This window comes from Asterias rubens, chromosome 2 (genome assembly GCF_902459465.1).
Source record: "Asterias rubens chromosome 2, eAstRub1.3, whole genome shotgun sequence".
Classification (NCBI taxonomy): domain Eukaryota; kingdom Metazoa; phylum Echinodermata; class Asteroidea; order Forcipulatida; family Asteriidae; genus Asterias; species Asterias rubens.
In genome coordinates, this window is record NC_047063.1 from 3,013,160 (window position 1) to 3,031,640 (window position 18,481).

Genomic DNA, 18,481 nt, shown 5'->3' on the forward strand with positions numbered 1-18,481 from the left:
AGGCGATTTTGTAAGTACTCAAACAATTTAACAGTAAATAAAAGATTTCTCCTCTTTTTATTACTCTTTTGTAAAAACTATTTATTGTTCAAAATTATCTCCTGGACTTTCTGCTTTATGAAATTGAATTATTAGCGTCGTCGTGTGGGTGTGTTTAATTTTAACAGGCAATTGCAAAGGGCGTACTCGTCCACCTACCTACAGAGGGCGCTATTGTAAGCTAACCATTCGTTTTTTTCGTCTGCATTTCACTGTACACAGCTTCCTCCTAAACAGACAAATTATTACCAGTATACAAAGTCTAAAGTCTATGTATGTATGTTTTAGGTATGTTTTAAGATAACGATCTGTGCCTCTTCAAGTCCTATAATTTATGTGCAGTTTTTTGACCGAAATTAATGATTGTTAACGAGTTCAAAATCAAAAGAGGGCGCTCTGTCATGAAACCAGGAAATAACTTTTTCAAGTTTCTGCAAAACTAACTCGCCTGATTTTGCAGGCAATTGCAGTGATTTCTATCCGCTGCATGTGGTATGGTAGCGTGAGACGGAACTTAATTAAAATATCAGGTATTGTCCTGCTGCTGTCCAGCTAGTTGTGGTGAATGTTTTGTTGACTGTGTTTTCTTCTACCATGATCAACTCATGAGTGACTGTCAGTTCAACAAAAAAATATTAATTTGTAATAATAATGTAAGTAAGATTTTTATGTTTTTAAAAATGATAGATTAATTGATTGTTAAAATTGAATTTTTTGAATTATTAAACAAATACACATGGTCACCATATACTTCTAGAAACTATAACTTATAAGGCTCCTCACAGGGGAGCCTTATAATATAGTTTCTAGGTAGAAGTAGTCACCATGATCATGAATATGATGTTTTGGACCATCAATTACAAAAAAAAAGAAGAGCGTGCCATGCCTGCAAATGATCATCTTTTTCTCCCCTCTTTTTGTCTCCTTTTTTTGTTGGGGGGGGGAGGGGGGGGAGGGGACACGACGACAAATGGGGAGGCATGGCACTAGCAAGGTTATAACAGTTATTGTGGAACGTTAGAGAAAGGCCATATATGAGAATTACAAGAATACCAGAAAGTCTGGAACTAACTGGGGTTGATTGATTGAGGCGTCCGATGCGGACCAGGGAAATGCCCTCCTTGCTTTACAGTTATCTTTTTGATTGATCAGCATCCCCAGAAATGTCTTTATCTGTACACGTACATTTCTTCAGAATCTTCAGAAATTATACTGCGTGAAAAACGCTTCGGATTTGGAAGGCTTTTTTAAACACACAGTTGGGCTTCTGAATGTGATTTTTGTTCACATTCACAATATTCAATAAGACCTTTATTACAACTACATCTCCAAGTCCTTGACCTGCTGAGTGGATGTCAAAGAGTGTAGGCTATATTAGGCCTAGCATTGCAAGTACGGCTTTAGTAGAGTATTGTAAGGCCGTGTCCGAATTGGCGATATTGGCTACAGCTACGGCTAGATCAGCGCGTCTGTCAGTGTTGAAGAATAGCAGACTCGTGCGCCTTAGCAGTAGCTGTAGCCGAAGTCGCCAGTTCGGACACGGCCTAAGTACAGTATTACTCCTGAAAGCCAAGCCTACCTGAAAGTTGTTGGGTCGTCAATTGAATATTAGTCTTGCAGGTTTTGTCCTTTTAAAAACCAAAACCTTTTCAGTGACTAGCCAGCAGTGCAAGTTAGCTTGTCATTTCACTGATTCATCAACTTTTTAAAATTGTCTTTTATTGGAGTTTCTTTTATAAAAGCAATGAACAACAATTCGACATCAATCTTTACTCTGGCGTTTAGCAAGGGGACTGTTAAGGGAATCTCTGGTATTGTAGAATTGTATTGAGTTTTTCACTGGCTGATCCAGATTTCTTTGAACTGCCTTTTTGAAGATATTTATGTATTTGCCTTTTTATATTGTTTTCTTTGGAAACCCCTATTGAGATTGTATGTTGTAATTTGGTAATTGACTTGTTACCTCTGTGGTATTCTGCGCTTTGAGGCTTTGAGGCAATTTGATATAAATATATTTTTATTATTATATTTGTATTATTATTATTATTGTTATTATTGAGAGTTGATTGGATGCCTTTCACTGATCGAGGCTCCAGCTCCCCCCCCCCCCCGCATCTCTTCCCGGATTATCATCTGCGTGCAGTCTCTTCCTTTTTCATTGAATTGAAGTGTACTTAAACTCTAAATCAGGCCAATTTCCTGCAATAATACAATTGTTTATTTCCAGAGAGATACCGAGCGAATACACTTCATGAAAAAAACACCTGTACACCAAGTCTATTTGTCTAGGCTCATCTGCCTATGAACGTCATTGCTGTTTGAGGATATCCTTTGAAAAACACAAAAATTCACTGACAACAAATAGACAAAGGAGCCCTTGAAGCTTTCGGACGAACTATGAACAATTACCTCAGGATTTGAGGTCCACTCGTATCAAAACAGGAAAAAGGGAGTCGATGACATATGTGTGATAAAAATACCTCTTCTGGGAAACCCAGTTTTACCGACTACATAAAAAAGGAGTGTGACTGAGTATGGCCAGACCAAGCGATCTTGTTTTGAGAGAGAGTAACAACAGTGTCAGCATGCCTCCCATAGTGCCAGTCAGAAGTCCGGTGGTAGCAAATCGAATGCATAGAGGTGCCAGCGGAGGAGGAAGAGGCAAATTGGACGAGGCTCGCAACTATGAGTTTTACTTTGGGAAAATCCCTAATAATCAGGTAAGGAATGTTTGAGGTCACTTCTCTAGAATCCAAACTAGGATGGTTGTCAGTGTTCAGTAGGCCTATTAATAAGGCTGAAAAGAAACTTTTTGGGGGGGGGTTCTTACTTGAACTTTCTTGAATCCACCGACGCCATCACACAACAGGGGAGGAGACGGTGGTTCTGGTTACTGGGGCAGACAGCTTAGATGTAGAGCCCCCCGACATTCTTTAGGAATTTGTCCACATGTCCCCCGAAAGTGGGACATGTGGTTTGCATTTACCCATCCTTGCATTTTCACTCGTATTTCCCAAAAATTAGTGGACTTCACCTGTTTTGTTTTTTCGTATTTTTTACCAATTTGTGATAATGCAAGTCAGTATCCATCAACTTACCCACTTTGCTCTTCATTAGAAGAAGAACAAGTATCATCTGTCACTTAGCTGATTTACCCAGCCCCTGATAGAACAGGAAGTAAGGCTGCCGAAATTGCTTTTAGAAACGGCTCTCTCTGAAGTGGAGTAGTTTCGAGAAAGAAGTAATTTTCCACGAATTTGATTTCGAGACCTCAGATTTAGAATTTGAGGTCTTGAAATCAACCATCTAAACGCACACAACTTTGTGTGACAGGGGTGTTTTTTCTTTCATTATTATCTCGTAACTTCGATGACCGATTGAGCTAAAGTTTTCACAGGTTTGTTATTTTATGCTTATGTTGGGATACACGAAGTGAGAAGACTGGTCTTTGACAATTACCAATAGTGGTGTCCAATGTCTTTTCACTGTATAATCAGTACTTTCCCTTTGTAGAAAGTTTTGTACATGATAACATTTATGTTTTGTATTGTAATTTTGTAAAACTGTTTTGACTTTAAATGTACTTCCATGTTTTCTTACACTTGCCCATACTTGCATTTTCACTCTTCCAAAATTTGGGCTTCATTCACCTATTTTGTTTTTTGTCAACTTATCCACTTTGTTTTTTGTAGCATTGTAGTTTTACCGTTTTTACTGTACAAACTTCCATGTTTTCTACTGTTGTTTTTGCATTTTTGGTGTTGTCTTTGATATATTAATGTGTAATTAAGGATCTCCATTTATTGGGCCTGCATGCTTGCTCAGGGTTTCCCTGTTGCACTAAGTCATAGTTTTTCTTTTCTTTAGCAATACAGGTAAAATAAAACTTATCAATTTAAAATAATAAATTCTGCCCTGACTTTTAAAAAAGTATTGTGTTTTATCGTTATGGACAGGTTGAGGAACTGCTGAAGCCACACATGGAGAAGAGAGGTGCGTTTCTACTTCGTGACAGCAACACCGAGGAGGGGATGCTCACAATATCTGTGGTGTAAGTATTAATAATATCAATAGATTTTTATGTATAGCGCTTTATCACAGGCTGGGCCCAATTTCATGGCTCTGCTTACCACTGAATTCTGCGCTTACGATCGTGATTCCCCGCTTACGCATGCGCAGAAGCCAAAATTCACAGCTTACCCGTGAAATACGCTTGCCGTAAGAATTCCCTGCTTCCGTAAGCGTCGATTCTGTGCTTACGGTAAGCAGAGCCATGAAATTGGGCCATATATAAATGCCTAGCCCCTTCTCTTATTTCAGCCAGGGTTTGTTTTCGCGGTCGTAACCATTGACTGTTTCATTTGAATTGGCCATTGGTTTTAAAAGTTATTGGTTACAGTCGCGAAAATGCACCACTGGTTTCTTCATATGTGATGCAAAATATAGGCCTAAACAAAGAAGCAGAACAAGGAAATACTCCATGTTCCAAAGCAGAAAGTGAAACTTGAAGCTTCAATTATCCCGGATTGTTATCCCAGGCTCAGAGGAAATGGTCGAGGTCACTCGGTCCTCATGTTCTCAGGAAAATAGGATGTCACGCACAGGGATTCACCCAGTGTGGGAATTCCCCAAAACACTTTCTGAAAGTTCAACTTGAGTTGCGGTTTTGTATATGTATGTGTCATTGCAAAACAAAGGCCATGCGATTTTGCAAATAAAACAGGAAACTAGGAACAATACAATGTATATTCGGACTTTACATCCACTGTGAGTGTACTACCTGTAAGTTGTTGTGCATCAAAATAAAGGAGGATAAGTTTTATAGACACTCGGGCCTGATACTTCACGGAGGCAATTGCCTCCGTGTCTCCTGGTCATTGCTTGCCTTGGTGCCCTTGAAATGCTCCAGTACAAAGTTGCAATTTCATCATAGGGTGCCCTATGCCAAGAAAAAAATGCCTTGGTGCCCTGGACATTCATTCATGTTGTTTTGGTAAACAAACACACATTTGTCTACCTTTTTGTTTTGCTTTTGAATGTTTGTATTCAATGTTTCCTTGGACTTTGCTTGAATTTTATTGTGTAAATCGCATCCATGGGTCTTTTTTGAAAATGCGCTTTATCAATCTTTTTTAATAATAATTTAAATAATGAAAGTGTTAAGTCTTGCTTGTGTGATATGGAATGATTTGAATGTAAAGATAGTTGGGGAGAAGGGAGCTAGTAAACAAAATACTGTTTGACTGTGATATTGATAGAACCATTGGTCTGGTTTCACTTACATATAATATGTAAGTTTCTATTAAATTCTATTCAATTACAGAACTACATTGTAAGGCATAATAAAAGACAATAAAAATAAATTAGCGGGAAAGTGTGTGGAGGCAAGACCCAAAATATACCTGGTAGCTTGTAGGGGCTAGCCTTAACATTAACAAAATACATTTAAGGTACATACATGCTGATGGCGCTCTCACACTGTGGTGAATATAATAGTGAATGTGCTTTCAAATGGAAATATTTGACAATCTCTCAAACCTCGCAATATTCGCCGTGTCTTCAAAAGCGTTTGGTAACAAATTTGAAGCGTTCACAAGTCATTCTCCAGCTAGATAGCTCAGTTGGTAGATCACCGGTATGTTATTCTGGAGGTCGTTGGTTCAAGTCCCGCTTAACCACTCCAGTCAAATGTTCTTTGTTCAAACCCTATAATTTTGTAAATCATTTTGTTAATAATAAACTTGATTTTTATCTCAGATTGATGTTCAACTTTTTTTAAATCTTCCACTTGACAGCGACAATCCCAAGCACATTTATCACTTTAAAGTGAAGTGCACATCAACTCTGATTGAGGTGACCGACAAACTCAAGTTCCACACCCTAAAGGCCCTGCTAGATTACTTTCAGATTAACGAGGTACCAGGCAGGGACACATCTCAACTCAAGCTTATTTATCCGGTGAACGGACACTCTCGAAGACGAAGTGCCAGCCCACCACTGAGTCCGTTCCAAAAGGCCCAGAGTCCTAAACAGGTAAGAATAGCTAGAGAAATAGATCGGAAGCGCTTTCGCTAAGATTGATCATAATCTCTGGATGTAGTGTGTAGGAGAAAATGTCCTTCAAACGTTTTAGTAAATATTAACAGTCTTACTTCCACACTGCCTCCTCAACTTTGTAATGTTTTTAATTATGCCCCCACTGCCCACTCATACAATGTGAGGTCGGGCTCACAAGGTTGTCTACATGTAGTTCCCCCACTGCCTAAAACCAACTCAGGAAAACGATAATTTGCTGCTCGCGGGGTCATCTCATTTAGTCAACTCCCCCTTACACTAAATAATTACTTGCCATGCACTGTAGCAAGTTTTAAAGTACTGTACAAAAGTTTGAATTTTTAATAGGTGGGGCATGTGGTGCTTTTCCTGACTGGACCAGATTTTTAACCTTTGTCTTGATCGTATATTTTGATTCTTGTAAAGATTTTGTGCTGTTGTCGTATATCTGTAGTCTTTATTTAAATTTGGATGTTGTTCTATTTTTAATATTGCTCTTAATCAATATGTATTTGTTTTAATATTGCTCTTAAAGGCAGTGGACACTATTGGTAATTGTCAAAGACTAGCCTCCACAGTTGGTGTATCTCAAAATATGCATAAAATAACAATCCTGTGAAAATTTGAGCTCAATCGGTCATGGAACTTGCGAGATAATAATGAAAGAAAAAAAACACCCTTGTCACACGAAGTTGTGTGCGTTTAGATGGTTGATTTCGAGACCTCAAATTCTAAATCTGAGATCTTGAAATCAAATACGAGGAAAATTACTTTTTTCTCAAAAACTATGGCATTTCAGAGGGAGCCGTTTCGCACATTGTTTTATACCATCAACCTCTCCCCATTACTCGTCACCAAGAAAGGTTTTATGCTAATAATTATTTTGAGTAATTACCAATAGTGTCCACTCACTGCCTTAATCAATATGTTTTTATAAATATGTTTTTATGTTATTAAAATTTTAAAATGTTAATGTGTTTTGTAGTTGCTGGGCACCTCTGAAAAAACAGTGTTTCACTGAGAGGTTAGCCCAGGGTAAATTAGAAATAAATAAATCAATATGCCAATATATTCACACCAGCGCATGGTCGTTCAGTCCGCGACTGTACTACTTAAATCGAGTGTGAACTGATTTTGGCTGTTTCAGACTTGCCTAACATGGTATACAAAACTCTAAATGGTTCACTGAAGCCACAGAGCCAAAACAATTGCTGTGTGTATATGGGTTAGCACACTCAGTCCCTACAAAAAAAAAATACCCCAAATACCCCTAAGATCTACATAAGTGGAAATTGGATGTCAATGTGTTCAATTTCTATGGGGCTTTGAAGTTATTGATGATTGTATATGTCGAAGACTCACCCCAAAATAGTGTTATCCGGCTATGTTTCATATTGGATCGTGAATGATTGTGTGCTTTTTTACCGTACCGTTAATAATAAGAAGGTCACACATGTTTATCATGGCACAGTCGCTGACTGCGCGATAGCTAAGTGTAAAGTTATAAAGGGATGTACACTTTTGATAATTACTCCAAAATTTAATGGCCTTAAGAACTTACTTGGTCAAGATCACTGGAGAACTATTGATAAACAATAAATATTAAATATAATATAATAAATATAAGATATTACGCCCTTTGAAGTAATTTAGATTTAGGGAAAGAGGTTATTTTTCACCAACAAATTTTAATCTGAAAAAGGCTTTGGGCCTCTGAAACAGTAAAAGCACACAATTCTATGCAATGAGGTACAGTAAAGTAGTGGTAATAATAACAATAAAAGTGATTTACATTAATAAAATCTATTTCTCTTTTCTCTCACCAAGACTTTGGATCAAGTTCGTCCAGCAAGCTACAGGCAATCAGTAAGCCCCAGGCAACCGAGGGACTTTTTGGATTCACGAAACCCGGTCCCCATACCAGAACCAGGCAGAGAGCCGGTGTACTTCAGCAACGACCACATCTACTGCCGGGCGGAGGATCTCACCCGCTCCAAGCTCGAGGATCTGAAAAAGCTGTGCGAGCTATCGGACTTGAGTAACAAGAAATGCACCTGCGGACTGTACATGGACGAGTCGGTGTTGGTCGACGATTGGATGATGCATATTGACAAACAATCCAGCGACGATCATGCCGGTAGCGGTCGACTGTTCTTTGTAAATACACTGACAAATGAGACAACGTGGAGGCTTCCTGACAGTACGATGGCATCGTTAGAAAGACTTCACCCGGATAAATACACACATGTGCTGCAACTCTTGAGTTAGTGAAACGAATTGCATAGTTTTTTAAATAGGGGGTTATATTTGCAACAGGGATAAAGAATATTAATATAAATTTGGTTTGTGGTAACACCATGTGTGTGTCTACTTACATGGTAAATGTTGTGATGGATAGTTACTCTCATGCCTAGTGACTTTATGAGTGCACTGTTTGGTTTAGGTGGATACAGACACAAGTTACCTAGTTTTTACCCAAACCAAATAGTGTTATAGTCTTGTGTCCACCATATCTCAAAATGGCTTATTAAGTTTGACACGCTGTCTGGGATCTGAGTATAATGCTTCTGTTATTAGCACTAGTAGGGTGGAGTGCTTAAACATTATTTTGTTCAATAATCATCATGCGTGATAACTCAATTTATCAATTTAATTGCTTTATTGATTCAGTTTCTTAGCCAAATAGATTCCTCATAACTAATTGTATAAATTGTGAATAGTATGTATAAACTAAACTTTATGTGGAAACAAAAACTCAGATGTGTGCAAGAGGAGATTAGCGATTTTTCCATTATTCTTAAAATTGTTTTGTCTTAATGCCCCTTATTTTTTGACCACGCTATAAATAGTATTTTTATCACTTCCGGGGGTATACGCAATTCGCCCTGCACAAATTAATAGGCGTTCTGTCACTTTTGTTGCGCCGTAGTTTCAATTTGCTTTAGAGGTGGATTATAACAGCTCCTTTAAAAGTCTTATTGTCCGTGATGGATTAGATGTCTGTGGTGGTAATGTGTTCCGATCTTTAAAAACTGTTTTGGGTATGAATGAATATACCCCCGGAAGTGATTGAGAGTGCCCTCACACGGTCAAAAATATGGCCCATTAAATAAGTAAAAGGGTACTTATTGACTAATCCTTGCTTTGTAATAATCCTGCTCATTGTTGCCATTTACAGAAAACACAAGTGAATTCTTCGGCACTACATAAATGACACACTAACTTACAATAGTAATAATTGGTTCTTTAAAGGCAGTGGACACTATTGGTAATTACTCAAAATAATTATCACCATAAAACCTGTCTTGATTACAAGTAATGGGGAGAGGCTGATGGTATAAAACATTGTGATAAACAACTCCCTCTGAAGTGACGTATTTTTCGAGAAAGAAGTAATTTTCCCGAATTTGATTTCGAGACCTCAAGTTTAGAATTTGAGGTCTCGAAATCAAGCATCAGAAAGCACACAACTTCGTGTGACAAGTGTGTTTTTTCTTTCCTTGTTATCTCGCAAATTCGACGACCGATTCAGCTCAAATTTTCATAGGTTTGTTATTTTATGCATATGTTGAGATACACTAACTGTGAAGACTAGTCTTTGACAATTACCAATAGTGTACAGTGTCTTTAATAGTGCACATAGTAGCTGAGACAAGGTACTTTGCTACCTTGTTATCCCTGTTCATCTCGGGAATAATTTTAGACCAATCCTCTAACTTCTCAATTCCTCGTCGAGCATATACAACCCCAAGCTGCTGAAGTTATACCTAAGTCACTATTAAAGCGTAGTTTGGGCAGCGTTTGCTAGGCATTGACCCGCGTGTAGATGTTTGCAAAAGATCGCATCATGATAGGGCAGTCACATTCACTCTTATGTCCTGCACGCTGTCCCACTTTATGTCCCACACTCTGCTGAACAGAAGCACCAGAGCTTAAGTTTGTTTCGGTGCTCTTATGCCCTCAGCCAGGACACCCCAATTGACCCAATATCGAACCCATATGCCAATTCAACCACTTGAACTTGAGTCTGATGCAATAGACTGCTCGGCCATAAGAAACACCACTGATTATTTGAAGTAGTGAGGAATTTGTAACAGTAATCATGTTTATGTCATACTCTTTTTATGTGTATATAATACCGAGTAAACAATTTGCAATAAAATTTTGCATTTTTAACAAGAGATTGATTTGAGGAATTTATATGGTTTTTCTAATGCCCAACTTCCTTAGAGTAATGAGTTATATGTAAGAACTAGAGGGCGCATTGGTCTATATACGCGACCCGGCATGCGCGTAGGCGGCCATTTTCTAAGTTAACAAAACAGGCATTGCTTAGCATGTGTTTGTGCGGCCATTTTGTAAGTTGAAAAAAACAGCATCGGTTGCGTTCAATAGACACAAACTCCACATATTCAACGCGCGTACAGAGTGGCGTGCGCGTGTCTCCTTGCGGTCCCATCGCGTTTGCGCAAGAAGCATCACCAGTGCGCCCTCTAGTTCTTATTATAACTCTATGCCAACTTCATAGTGGTTTAAAAGAAAAAACAAGTTGGGTAAAAGAATCATTGGCTTTGCACCATGCAGTGGAAAGTGCCAAAACCCACTTTGCTGATCCATACAAACACAAAGGGGATTGGTACTTTGAATATGGGGGTGAGCTTTGCTTAAAGACATGGACACCTTTGGTAATTGTCAAAGACTAGCCTTCACAGTTTGTGTATCTCAACATATGCATAAAATAAAAAACCTGTGATAATAATGGGATAATAATGAAGAAAAAAAAAACACCCTTGTCACACTAAGTTGTGCGTTTAGATGGTTGATTTAAAGACCTCAAGTTCTAAATCTGAGGTCTCAAAATCAAATTCATGGAAAATTACTTCTTTCTCGAAAACTATGGCACTTCAGAGGGAGCCATTTCTCACAATGTTTTTTATTATATAACTGACATACAGATCCTTGTCATTTGATTGGTGGAACTTACTTCACGTGACATTCACTATTACTCCCATCCACACCGGCGATCAAAAAGACCTATTCGCCCATGGGGAATAGCATTTCCCATTCAACAGTTAGGATCATCCTTGTTCCCAATGTCTTTGAACAGTACAGCGCCGCTGCTAAAACAAAGGAGCACCTGTGCAAAAGGTTGTGATCCGATTTGTGCATTGTTGCCGTCCGCTATATGATTTTTGGTTGTCAGTATTTTGTGTGATTTTTCATGTTATACTTTTAAAATACATCAAATGACATAGATCTATATGTCAGTTATATAAAACTAATTTTGAGTTAAAAAAACCCATCATTGTGGTTTTTTTTATTGAAAAAACATTTATAACATTTATAACCAGACACACTTGGTTATTCGCCATTCCTAAATATACAAAGGGTACATTCGTGGAATGGAAGGAATATTATCGCTTGGTAAAATTTGGACTGTTCCATTTCACTCGGCTTTGCCTCGTGAAATGGAACAGTCCAAATTTTACCTTGCGATAATATTCCTCCCATTCCACTCTGAGCCACTCAATATTTGTATACCATCAACCTCTCCCCATTACTCGTCGCCAAGAAAGGTTTTATGATGACAATTATTTTGAGTAATTACCAACAGTGTCCACTGCCTTTAAGTTTGACTAACACGTGTAAGCTAATCTAATGCACCCTATATCACCTTATGTCTTGAACAAAGGTGTTGAACATTTTGTTTGCAACAAAAACAAAACAAAATAAACACACGAACAAAAGCAAATTGTCACTTCCTTGACATCAGCCATAGCTTTTACAAGTCTTTTTAATACCAGGTAATACAACTAGGATTTGACAACAATTAAAGTTACATACCTGTCTTTGTTTAAGTGAGAAGCAATACGCACACAAATTTATGCTCCATTATTGCATTAACTTTTTTTTATATAAAAAACAATGGTAGCATAAGGAGAATTTGGATAAAAGGGGGTTGACCCGGTTTGCCTCATTGTTCCTGGTTTGAACGGTTGCATATTGTTTCTCAGCACCTTGTAAACCAATACGTGGTGCTGTGTAAAGGGAGTAGGTCTCATACTTTAAATGTAGCCCCCCACATACCTAGCAGGAAAATACTGAATGTTGGAACGCCTTGAGCGACACCGAGTGCTGGATATGAGCGATATATATATGTAAGAAGCCACTTTCATTATTTTTGCGATAGCACCATGATCAGATTGTCTTGAGGAGGATGCTACTTCTCAGGAGAGATTTACACGAGGTGCTATCGCAAGCAAAATAAAAAATCACCTGAATATACTCCCACTATGCAAAGTTAGCCTTCTATCAATCATTGGGTTTTTTTTATTGAAAAAACATTTATAACATTTATAAACAGACACACTTGGTTATTCGCCATTCCTATATATACAAAGGGTACATTCAAGTCTTCTTATGCATGTTGAGTATTCAAACGGTAGGCCTTGAAGTACACGAAGGTCCGTTGCCCTTGTCTTGGCCTTCAAAAGTATCTCTTGACTTAAAGATTGTACAATGCAAGTCAGTGCCCCTTTAAAAAGGAAAATGGCCTTGCCATCTCAAAGATGAAATTCCAGGCCTGGAACGGTATCCAAAAGTTCACTCAAGTGGTGTTCATTTATGGCATCATACAGGTTTGTCCAGTGAAGAGCATTAAAGGTATGGACGATCACGAGGTGGGTTTCTGTTGACCTTCATTCTCCTTCTGATACCCCTGTATAAATAAGAATGTAAATAACAAAACAAAAAAATGTAAATTTCTTTTGAAATTTCTCAAAATTAACACTGGACCAAGGGCCCGAATCCAGTGATTTTAGCATGGGGCCAGTAAACTTATGACCAATGTTGTGCTGGTGCACACGCTAACTAATAGGCCAAGGCCCAATTCCATGGATGTCTTGACTGCTAAATTCTGTTCTTACGCTTACCGATTCCCGCTTACTGGGCAAGTGTTGCATTTCTGTGCTAGGCTGTGTAAGCAAAGAATGCTACGAATGGGGAATGCGCAAGTGCACAAGCAAAATTTCCCTACTAACCTGTGAAATACCTTTCAAGTAAGTGCGGAATTCCCTGCTTCCATGAGAGGGCTGATTATTTGCTTATGATAAGCAGAAAGCAGCATGAAATAGGGAAAGCAGAGCCATAATTGGGCCCTGTAGTCCTAACTTAGGACTAGTCCAATGACACTTTGGGAATTATTAAACACTTTAGGCTAGTCCTAAGTAAGGTAAGAGTAACTCCTCCTAACTCGAGATAAGACCAGTCTTAACTCTTTGTGAATCCAACCGGTACCCAGCAGCCGATTTCACGAAGCGTTAGGACTAACCCTATCTCCAGTTAGGACGAGTAACCCGTCTTAACTTAGGATGGGTTCAATCTATAGATACAGAACTGAACTTGTCTTAAGTGCTAAGATTAATCCTAAAGTTAGGAAGGGTTTGGTGAAATCAACGGCAGAGGACGCATAATGAAATACTCAATCACAGTTGTAGTTCACTCGTAGGAATCCTTAACGATTACTTACAGTGGATACCACCTATGCTTTGTTGTGTAGAACATCTTGGCAAGCTCGTTATAATTCGGCCCCTTCTTTTCTTTACTCCATTGTTCCTGCGTCATTTTCATCTTGAGGATAGAGTCTGTTGTCTCCTTTAACGTAAATCATAAACAAAGGAAGTTATTCATTTGCAACTGGATCCTACCACAGTAATCTATAGACGATGTGACCTGTGACATCACATGTTTACAAAAGAGCCACAGGGCCTGGACTTCCTGCAGACACGATTTGTAGACAGCTCAATGGAAGAAAACTTAAAATCTTGTATTTTGTGGAGATTGTACTGTCTAATTCCTATAAACTTTTGATATGATAAGAGGGGGCACATCTCAAAACTTGTCTAGCTTTTACTTTCATAACTCTTGGATTTATGCTGAAATTATGACACAAAATGGCAACTTTCCCAAAGGACCAGTGTAGTATCTTGCCTGCCAGAATACTCAAAGAATATACGAGGTCACACTTATTGTAAACAAAGTTCACATGGTCTATAGGACATTTCACTTTGAATTCATTAAAAACAATTTGTTTTTTAAGGAATATGGGCACATCTGACTAGGTCTCCAATTGACAATGATCTAAGGCTGTAAATACATGCTAAGGCTGTAAATACATGCTAAGATATGTATTTACAGCCCATGTGTTTACAGCCTTAGATCAATGTCAATTGGAGACTTTTCGATGGTCCTTTTTTCGCAGTTCTCATGAGTATGTCTGAGCTCAGATCTACGCCTGCAATACTGAGCGTTTGCAAATGCTCAAAGCCTTTTAAAAGGACCGTTATGTCTGCTGCTACCAGTGTGATTTGAATTCTACTCTTTGAGAGTGAAATTTGAAAGACGACCCCATTGGACAAAACAAACAATATGTCTGTACATTCTCCAGACGGAATTTTGGGCCATCCTAGTCCTATATAGGACTCTTCCTCTGTACACAGATACAGAGTCCTATCTATTAAGGCCAGTTTCTGGGGAGGATAATTTTCAAAGCTTCATTACTCAAATCTTACCTGCACCAAGCCACTAACTTACTTCATGAGAATGACGGATTTGTGAAGAATTTGTGACGGACTTGTGAAGAATATATGACGATCAATCAAAACCCACCGCAGAAAAATATATGCTGCCATGAAGTGAAGCTGTTGAAATTAGTGGTTTCTTGCAGGTAAGATTTGAGTTATGAAGCTTTGAAAATTTTCCGCCCCAGAAATGTACCCTGATTTCCAGGACGTCACTGTAGTACAATACAAAAGTTTACATTCAGTGCCGTTTTTGCTTCAATAGCATCAAAATTCAGAAAGTTCATCATTATTATAGAACCAGTTTTACTCATACTTACCTCTGGTTTGGATGGGTCTGGTCTTAGAATTGGCTGAAAATAACAAATCAAAACAAACATTATAAATAACAGGCAGTATTTGTCTGCAATTTACCTGAACTGGCTCCAAAGCTTTTTCTTTGGCTGGGCCGAAAGGAATGGAACAAATTACCCAAACTCATCAGGGAATCATCTTCTACTGCCATTTTCAAAACAAAACTCAAAACCTACTTCTTCAATCAGCCTCGTTATAATCAAATTGATCTTTGTTAAAGGCGCTATATAAATACCTATATTATTATTATTATTATTATAACTGAAACAATGGTTGCAGTGGTCTACCAATAGACCGATCCATCAGGCTGCACCCATGGTGCACATGTGAGCAAGAACATGTGAGCCTCTTCAATGCCATTCTGCAATGCCAACTCTGTCGCGCGCACTGCATGCCAAGCATACGCGCGCGCATGTCAGACTTTATTTTTTATTTTGTTGAACCTTTGGTTGCTCGATCAGGGTTGTTATTGGTCAATGGGGCGGAGCTAAATGGTTCTGTCTATTGCCCCATAACTTGTAACATTGGTCTATTGCCCCATAACTTGTAACATCGGTCTATTGCCCCATAACTTGTAACATTGGTCTATTGCCCCATAACTTGTAACTGAATTAATAATGTAAAATACTAAACCACAAAAGATATTGACAAATAGGGAGACAAGGCTGAATTATTTAATACACCACATACCTTTGTGTGTTCATATGGGAAAGGTTCTGACGGGTGGTAACACACAATCGTATCACCATCAGCTGTTTCTACTATTGCATGACTTCTGAAACAAACACAGTAAATCTTTTGGTTATACTGTTTGACATTTCAATTTTGACTGTGCAGCCTAATTTGTAGCCAGAAATGGGAATAGCCCATCTGTACAAGTGCCATTTAAAGACAGTGGACACTATTGGTAATTGTCAAAGACCAGTCTTCTCACTTGTTGTTTCTCCACATATGCATAACATAACAAACCTATAAAAATTTGAGCTCAATCGGTTGTCAAAGTTGCGAGAAAATAATGAAAGAAAAAACACCCTTGTCACACAAAGTTGTGTGCTTTATACAGATGCTTGATTTCGAGACCTCAAATTCTAAGTCTGAGGTCTCAAAATCAAATTCGTGGAAAATTACTTCTTTCTCGAAAACTACGTTTACTTCAGAGGGAGCCATTTCTCACTATACTGTCAACAGCTCCCCATTACTCGTTACCAAATAAGGTTTTATGGTAATAATTATTTTGAGTAATTACCAATAGTGTCCACTGCCTTTAATTAGCCTTTTTACCATACTGTTTGACATTTCAATTTTGACTGTGCAGCCTAATTTGTAGCCAGAAATGGGAATAGCCCATTTGTACAAGTGTCATTTATAAAAATAAACAACAAAGCACTGAGTACAGATATTATAATTTATAGTTATAGACCCATTGCAAAATGCATTAAAACCTCTGCTGTCTGCCATTTTTGGTGTCAAAAACACCTACAAAAGGATAGTACAAGTCTACGCACCTCCGAACAATGCAAGTCTAACAATTATGCCTTTTTGTGGGAGTCCATTCTTTTTGTGCATGTAATGACACCCAAAATGGTGGACAGGAGACGCATGTGTAAGTGCGTTGCGCCTTGTAACATCTGGGTCTTTACTCACCCGTCTGTCTGAATAAATTGTGTGCTGCTGAAACATCTACACAGTAAAGTTTCTGGAAATAAAATAAAAACTGGATGAGTTTCTATATGGTTTCACAATTCTTGTGAAACACTGCCCGTTCTTGAAGATTCATTTCACAGGATCAGTCACAGCAGGCAGTTTGTTTGTATTTTCTGAATCTGCTGTAGTGTAAACATCACATAAAAATGCCACGTTATATTATTATATAATAGTTGCGATAATCATAACCCTCCATCCTCCCAACGGATGGAGGGTAGCGATTGTTGTAGCAACTAATGTACCATGTGTATACAGCAATCACTTGCGGTCCTACTAAAAGCCGACAACAAGTCGACAACAAGTCCAGAGCGCCGACACCACGCCGACAACAAGTTTTAAATACCTCAAACACGGCAAATAAACCATAGATATATTAGAACTATGTGTGCTCTGTAAAATAAACATAAATTTAATGGAAAAACTTCACGAAAAGTGTGAATTTTTAACCACAAAAAAAATTAACTTACACGGAAATTGGTCGGACGCCATCTTGGCTTAAAAACCGTGTTTGGACCAGTCCATTATAATGCGGGTAGATTTAGCGCTTATTAACAACAGAGGGCGGGCGTCATGTGAAGACATTCACTGCAGTGTGCACAGTTGAAGGTCTTTACATGACGCCCGCCCTCTATTGCTAATTCTGTCTTACCCGCATCCTAATGGACTGGTCCAAACACGGTTTTTAAGCCAAGATGGCGTCCGACCAATTTCCGTGTAAGTTAAACAAAATTCTGGTTAAAAATTCACACTTTTCGTGAAGTTTTTCCATTAAATTTGTGATGATATTACAAAGCACACATAGTTCTAAAATCTATGGTTTATTTGCCATTTTTAAGATATTTAAAACTTGTTGTCGGCGTGTTGTCGGCGCTCTGGACTTGTTGTCGGCGTTGTCGGCTTGTAGTAGGACCCACCAATTGTAATGTGATGTGATCGAACTAACACTGGACTGACTGCAGCAGGCCCGACCGTAGCCATAGCATACTGCATAGTGCTCAGTGTTGGGTCTGTCAACTAACGACCGAACAGGCCCCTGGGTGTGGCGTAGGCAGCATGCTATACCATTTCCAGCAATAGACAGGAATCCCCAAATACAACCCAAATAAAAGTAATAATGAATATATTTTAAATTTAATACAAATTCTTTATTTTTTATTAATTAATGCAATAATTATATATAAATAAATATTTGGTTAACACCATGAGGACGTCACTAGCTGGAACTGCTGAGACTGTAGTGTAAAGTGTGAGGCACAAGCACTGAGCTAACTGACAAACATGACAAAGCATGCAGAATGGAACAAACTACCACAGGATATCCAACTAGTATTACATTAGTATTTTTAAGAGTAAACTTCAAGCTATGGATATGGGTAACATCATCAGGGGGGCTCACTTCATGTAAATCATTGCTGCACGTGTACATCCCGATATGTGGAGATTGTGCAGTTAACCACCAGAACCAGAACCAGATCACTGATCTGATCAGTGGGTCAGGGATTCATTTTTCAGCAGTTCAGGGCGCAATTTCATTCAATCATGGCTCTGCTTACTGCGGAATTCTACGCTTACGTATCATCATGATCATGGAGGTAGAATGGTCAAGTTACTCACCTGCAGATGGTCCCAATAAATGTTTGCTGCCAGTACCTAGTCGATAAAGATTAAAGAAGGATAAACAATTTTTAGACAATCTTGCCATGTGGGCTGCCATCTTGAAAAGTGGAGGTCTTCTGTAGCGCCCTCTATAG

At 38.5% G+C, this 18,481-nt stretch overlaps 2 protein-coding genes across 4 annotated transcripts; one reads left to right on the forward strand and one right to left on the reverse strand.

Annotated features, from left to right (window-relative positions):
* Positions 1–305: 305 nt before the first annotated feature.
* LOC117306877 lies at positions 306–8,943 on the forward strand. 2 transcript variants are annotated; one of them, XM_033791439.1, is made up of 5 exons: positions 306–696; positions 2,267–2,759; positions 3,996–4,090; positions 5,835–6,072; positions 7,921–8,943. In XM_033791439.1, the coding sequence occupies exons 2-5, from the start codon at positions 2,574–2,576 to the stop codon at positions 8,359–8,361; spliced, it is 960 nt and encodes a 319-aa protein (XP_033647330.1). In that variant the 5' UTR covers positions 306–696; positions 2,267–2,573; the 3' UTR covers positions 8,362–8,943. The 2 variants fall into 2 exon arrangements, with proteins under 2 accessions (XP_033647330.1, XP_033647329.1); XM_033791438.1 differs by having other exon boundaries at positions 306–692.
* A 2,905-nt stretch (positions 8,944–11,848) lies between these two features.
* Positions 11,849–18,457, reverse strand: LOC117306958 (39S ribosomal protein L42, mitochondrial-like). 2 transcript variants are annotated; one of them, XM_033791558.1, is made up of 6 exons: positions 18,345–18,457; positions 16,671–16,722; positions 15,717–15,798; positions 14,993–15,025; positions 13,622–13,746; positions 11,849–12,811 (listed from the first exon to the last, which is right to left on the reverse strand). In XM_033791558.1, exons 1-6 carry the CDS (start codon positions 18,442–18,444, stop codon positions 12,751–12,753), a joined length of 453 nt encoding a protein of 150 aa, XP_033647449.1. In that variant the 5' UTR covers positions 18,445–18,457; the 3' UTR covers positions 11,849–12,750. The 2 variants fall into 2 exon arrangements, with proteins under 2 accessions (XP_033647449.1, XP_033647448.1); XM_033791557.1 differs by having other exon boundaries at positions 15,717–15,801.
* Between the last annotated feature and the right edge of the window lie 24 nt (positions 18,458–18,481).

What these genes read in the sequence shown, in the direction of transcription:
- LOC117306877 (XM_033791439.1), top strand. Translation starts at nt 2,574, where the DNA reads ATGGCCAGACCAAGCGATCTTGTTTTGAGAGAGAGTAACAACAGTGTC. An exon ending in GGAAAATCCCTAATAATCAG is followed by an intron (nt 2,760 to 3,995) that starts GTAAGGAATGTT and finishes CGTTATGGACAG; the next exon opens with GTTGAGGAACTGCTGAAGCC. An exon ending in AGGCCCAGAGTCCTAAACAG is followed by an intron (nt 6,073 to 7,920) that starts GTAAGAATAGCT and finishes TCTCTCACCAAG; the next exon opens with ACTTTGGATCAAGTTCGTCC.
- LOC117306958 (XM_033791557.1), bottom strand. Translation starts at nt 18,444, where the DNA reads ATGGCAGCCCACATGGCAAGATTGTCTAAAAATTGTTTATCCTTCTTT. An exon ending in TTTATTGGGACCATCTGCAG is followed by an intron (nt 16,723 to 18,344) that starts GTGAGTAACTTG and finishes TTTTATTTCCAG; the next exon opens with AAACTTTACTGTGTAGATGT. An exon ending in TCCCATATGAACACACAAAG is followed by an intron (nt 15,026 to 15,716) that starts GTATGTGGTGTA and finishes TGTTATTTTCAG; the next exon opens with CCAATTCTAAGACCAGACCC.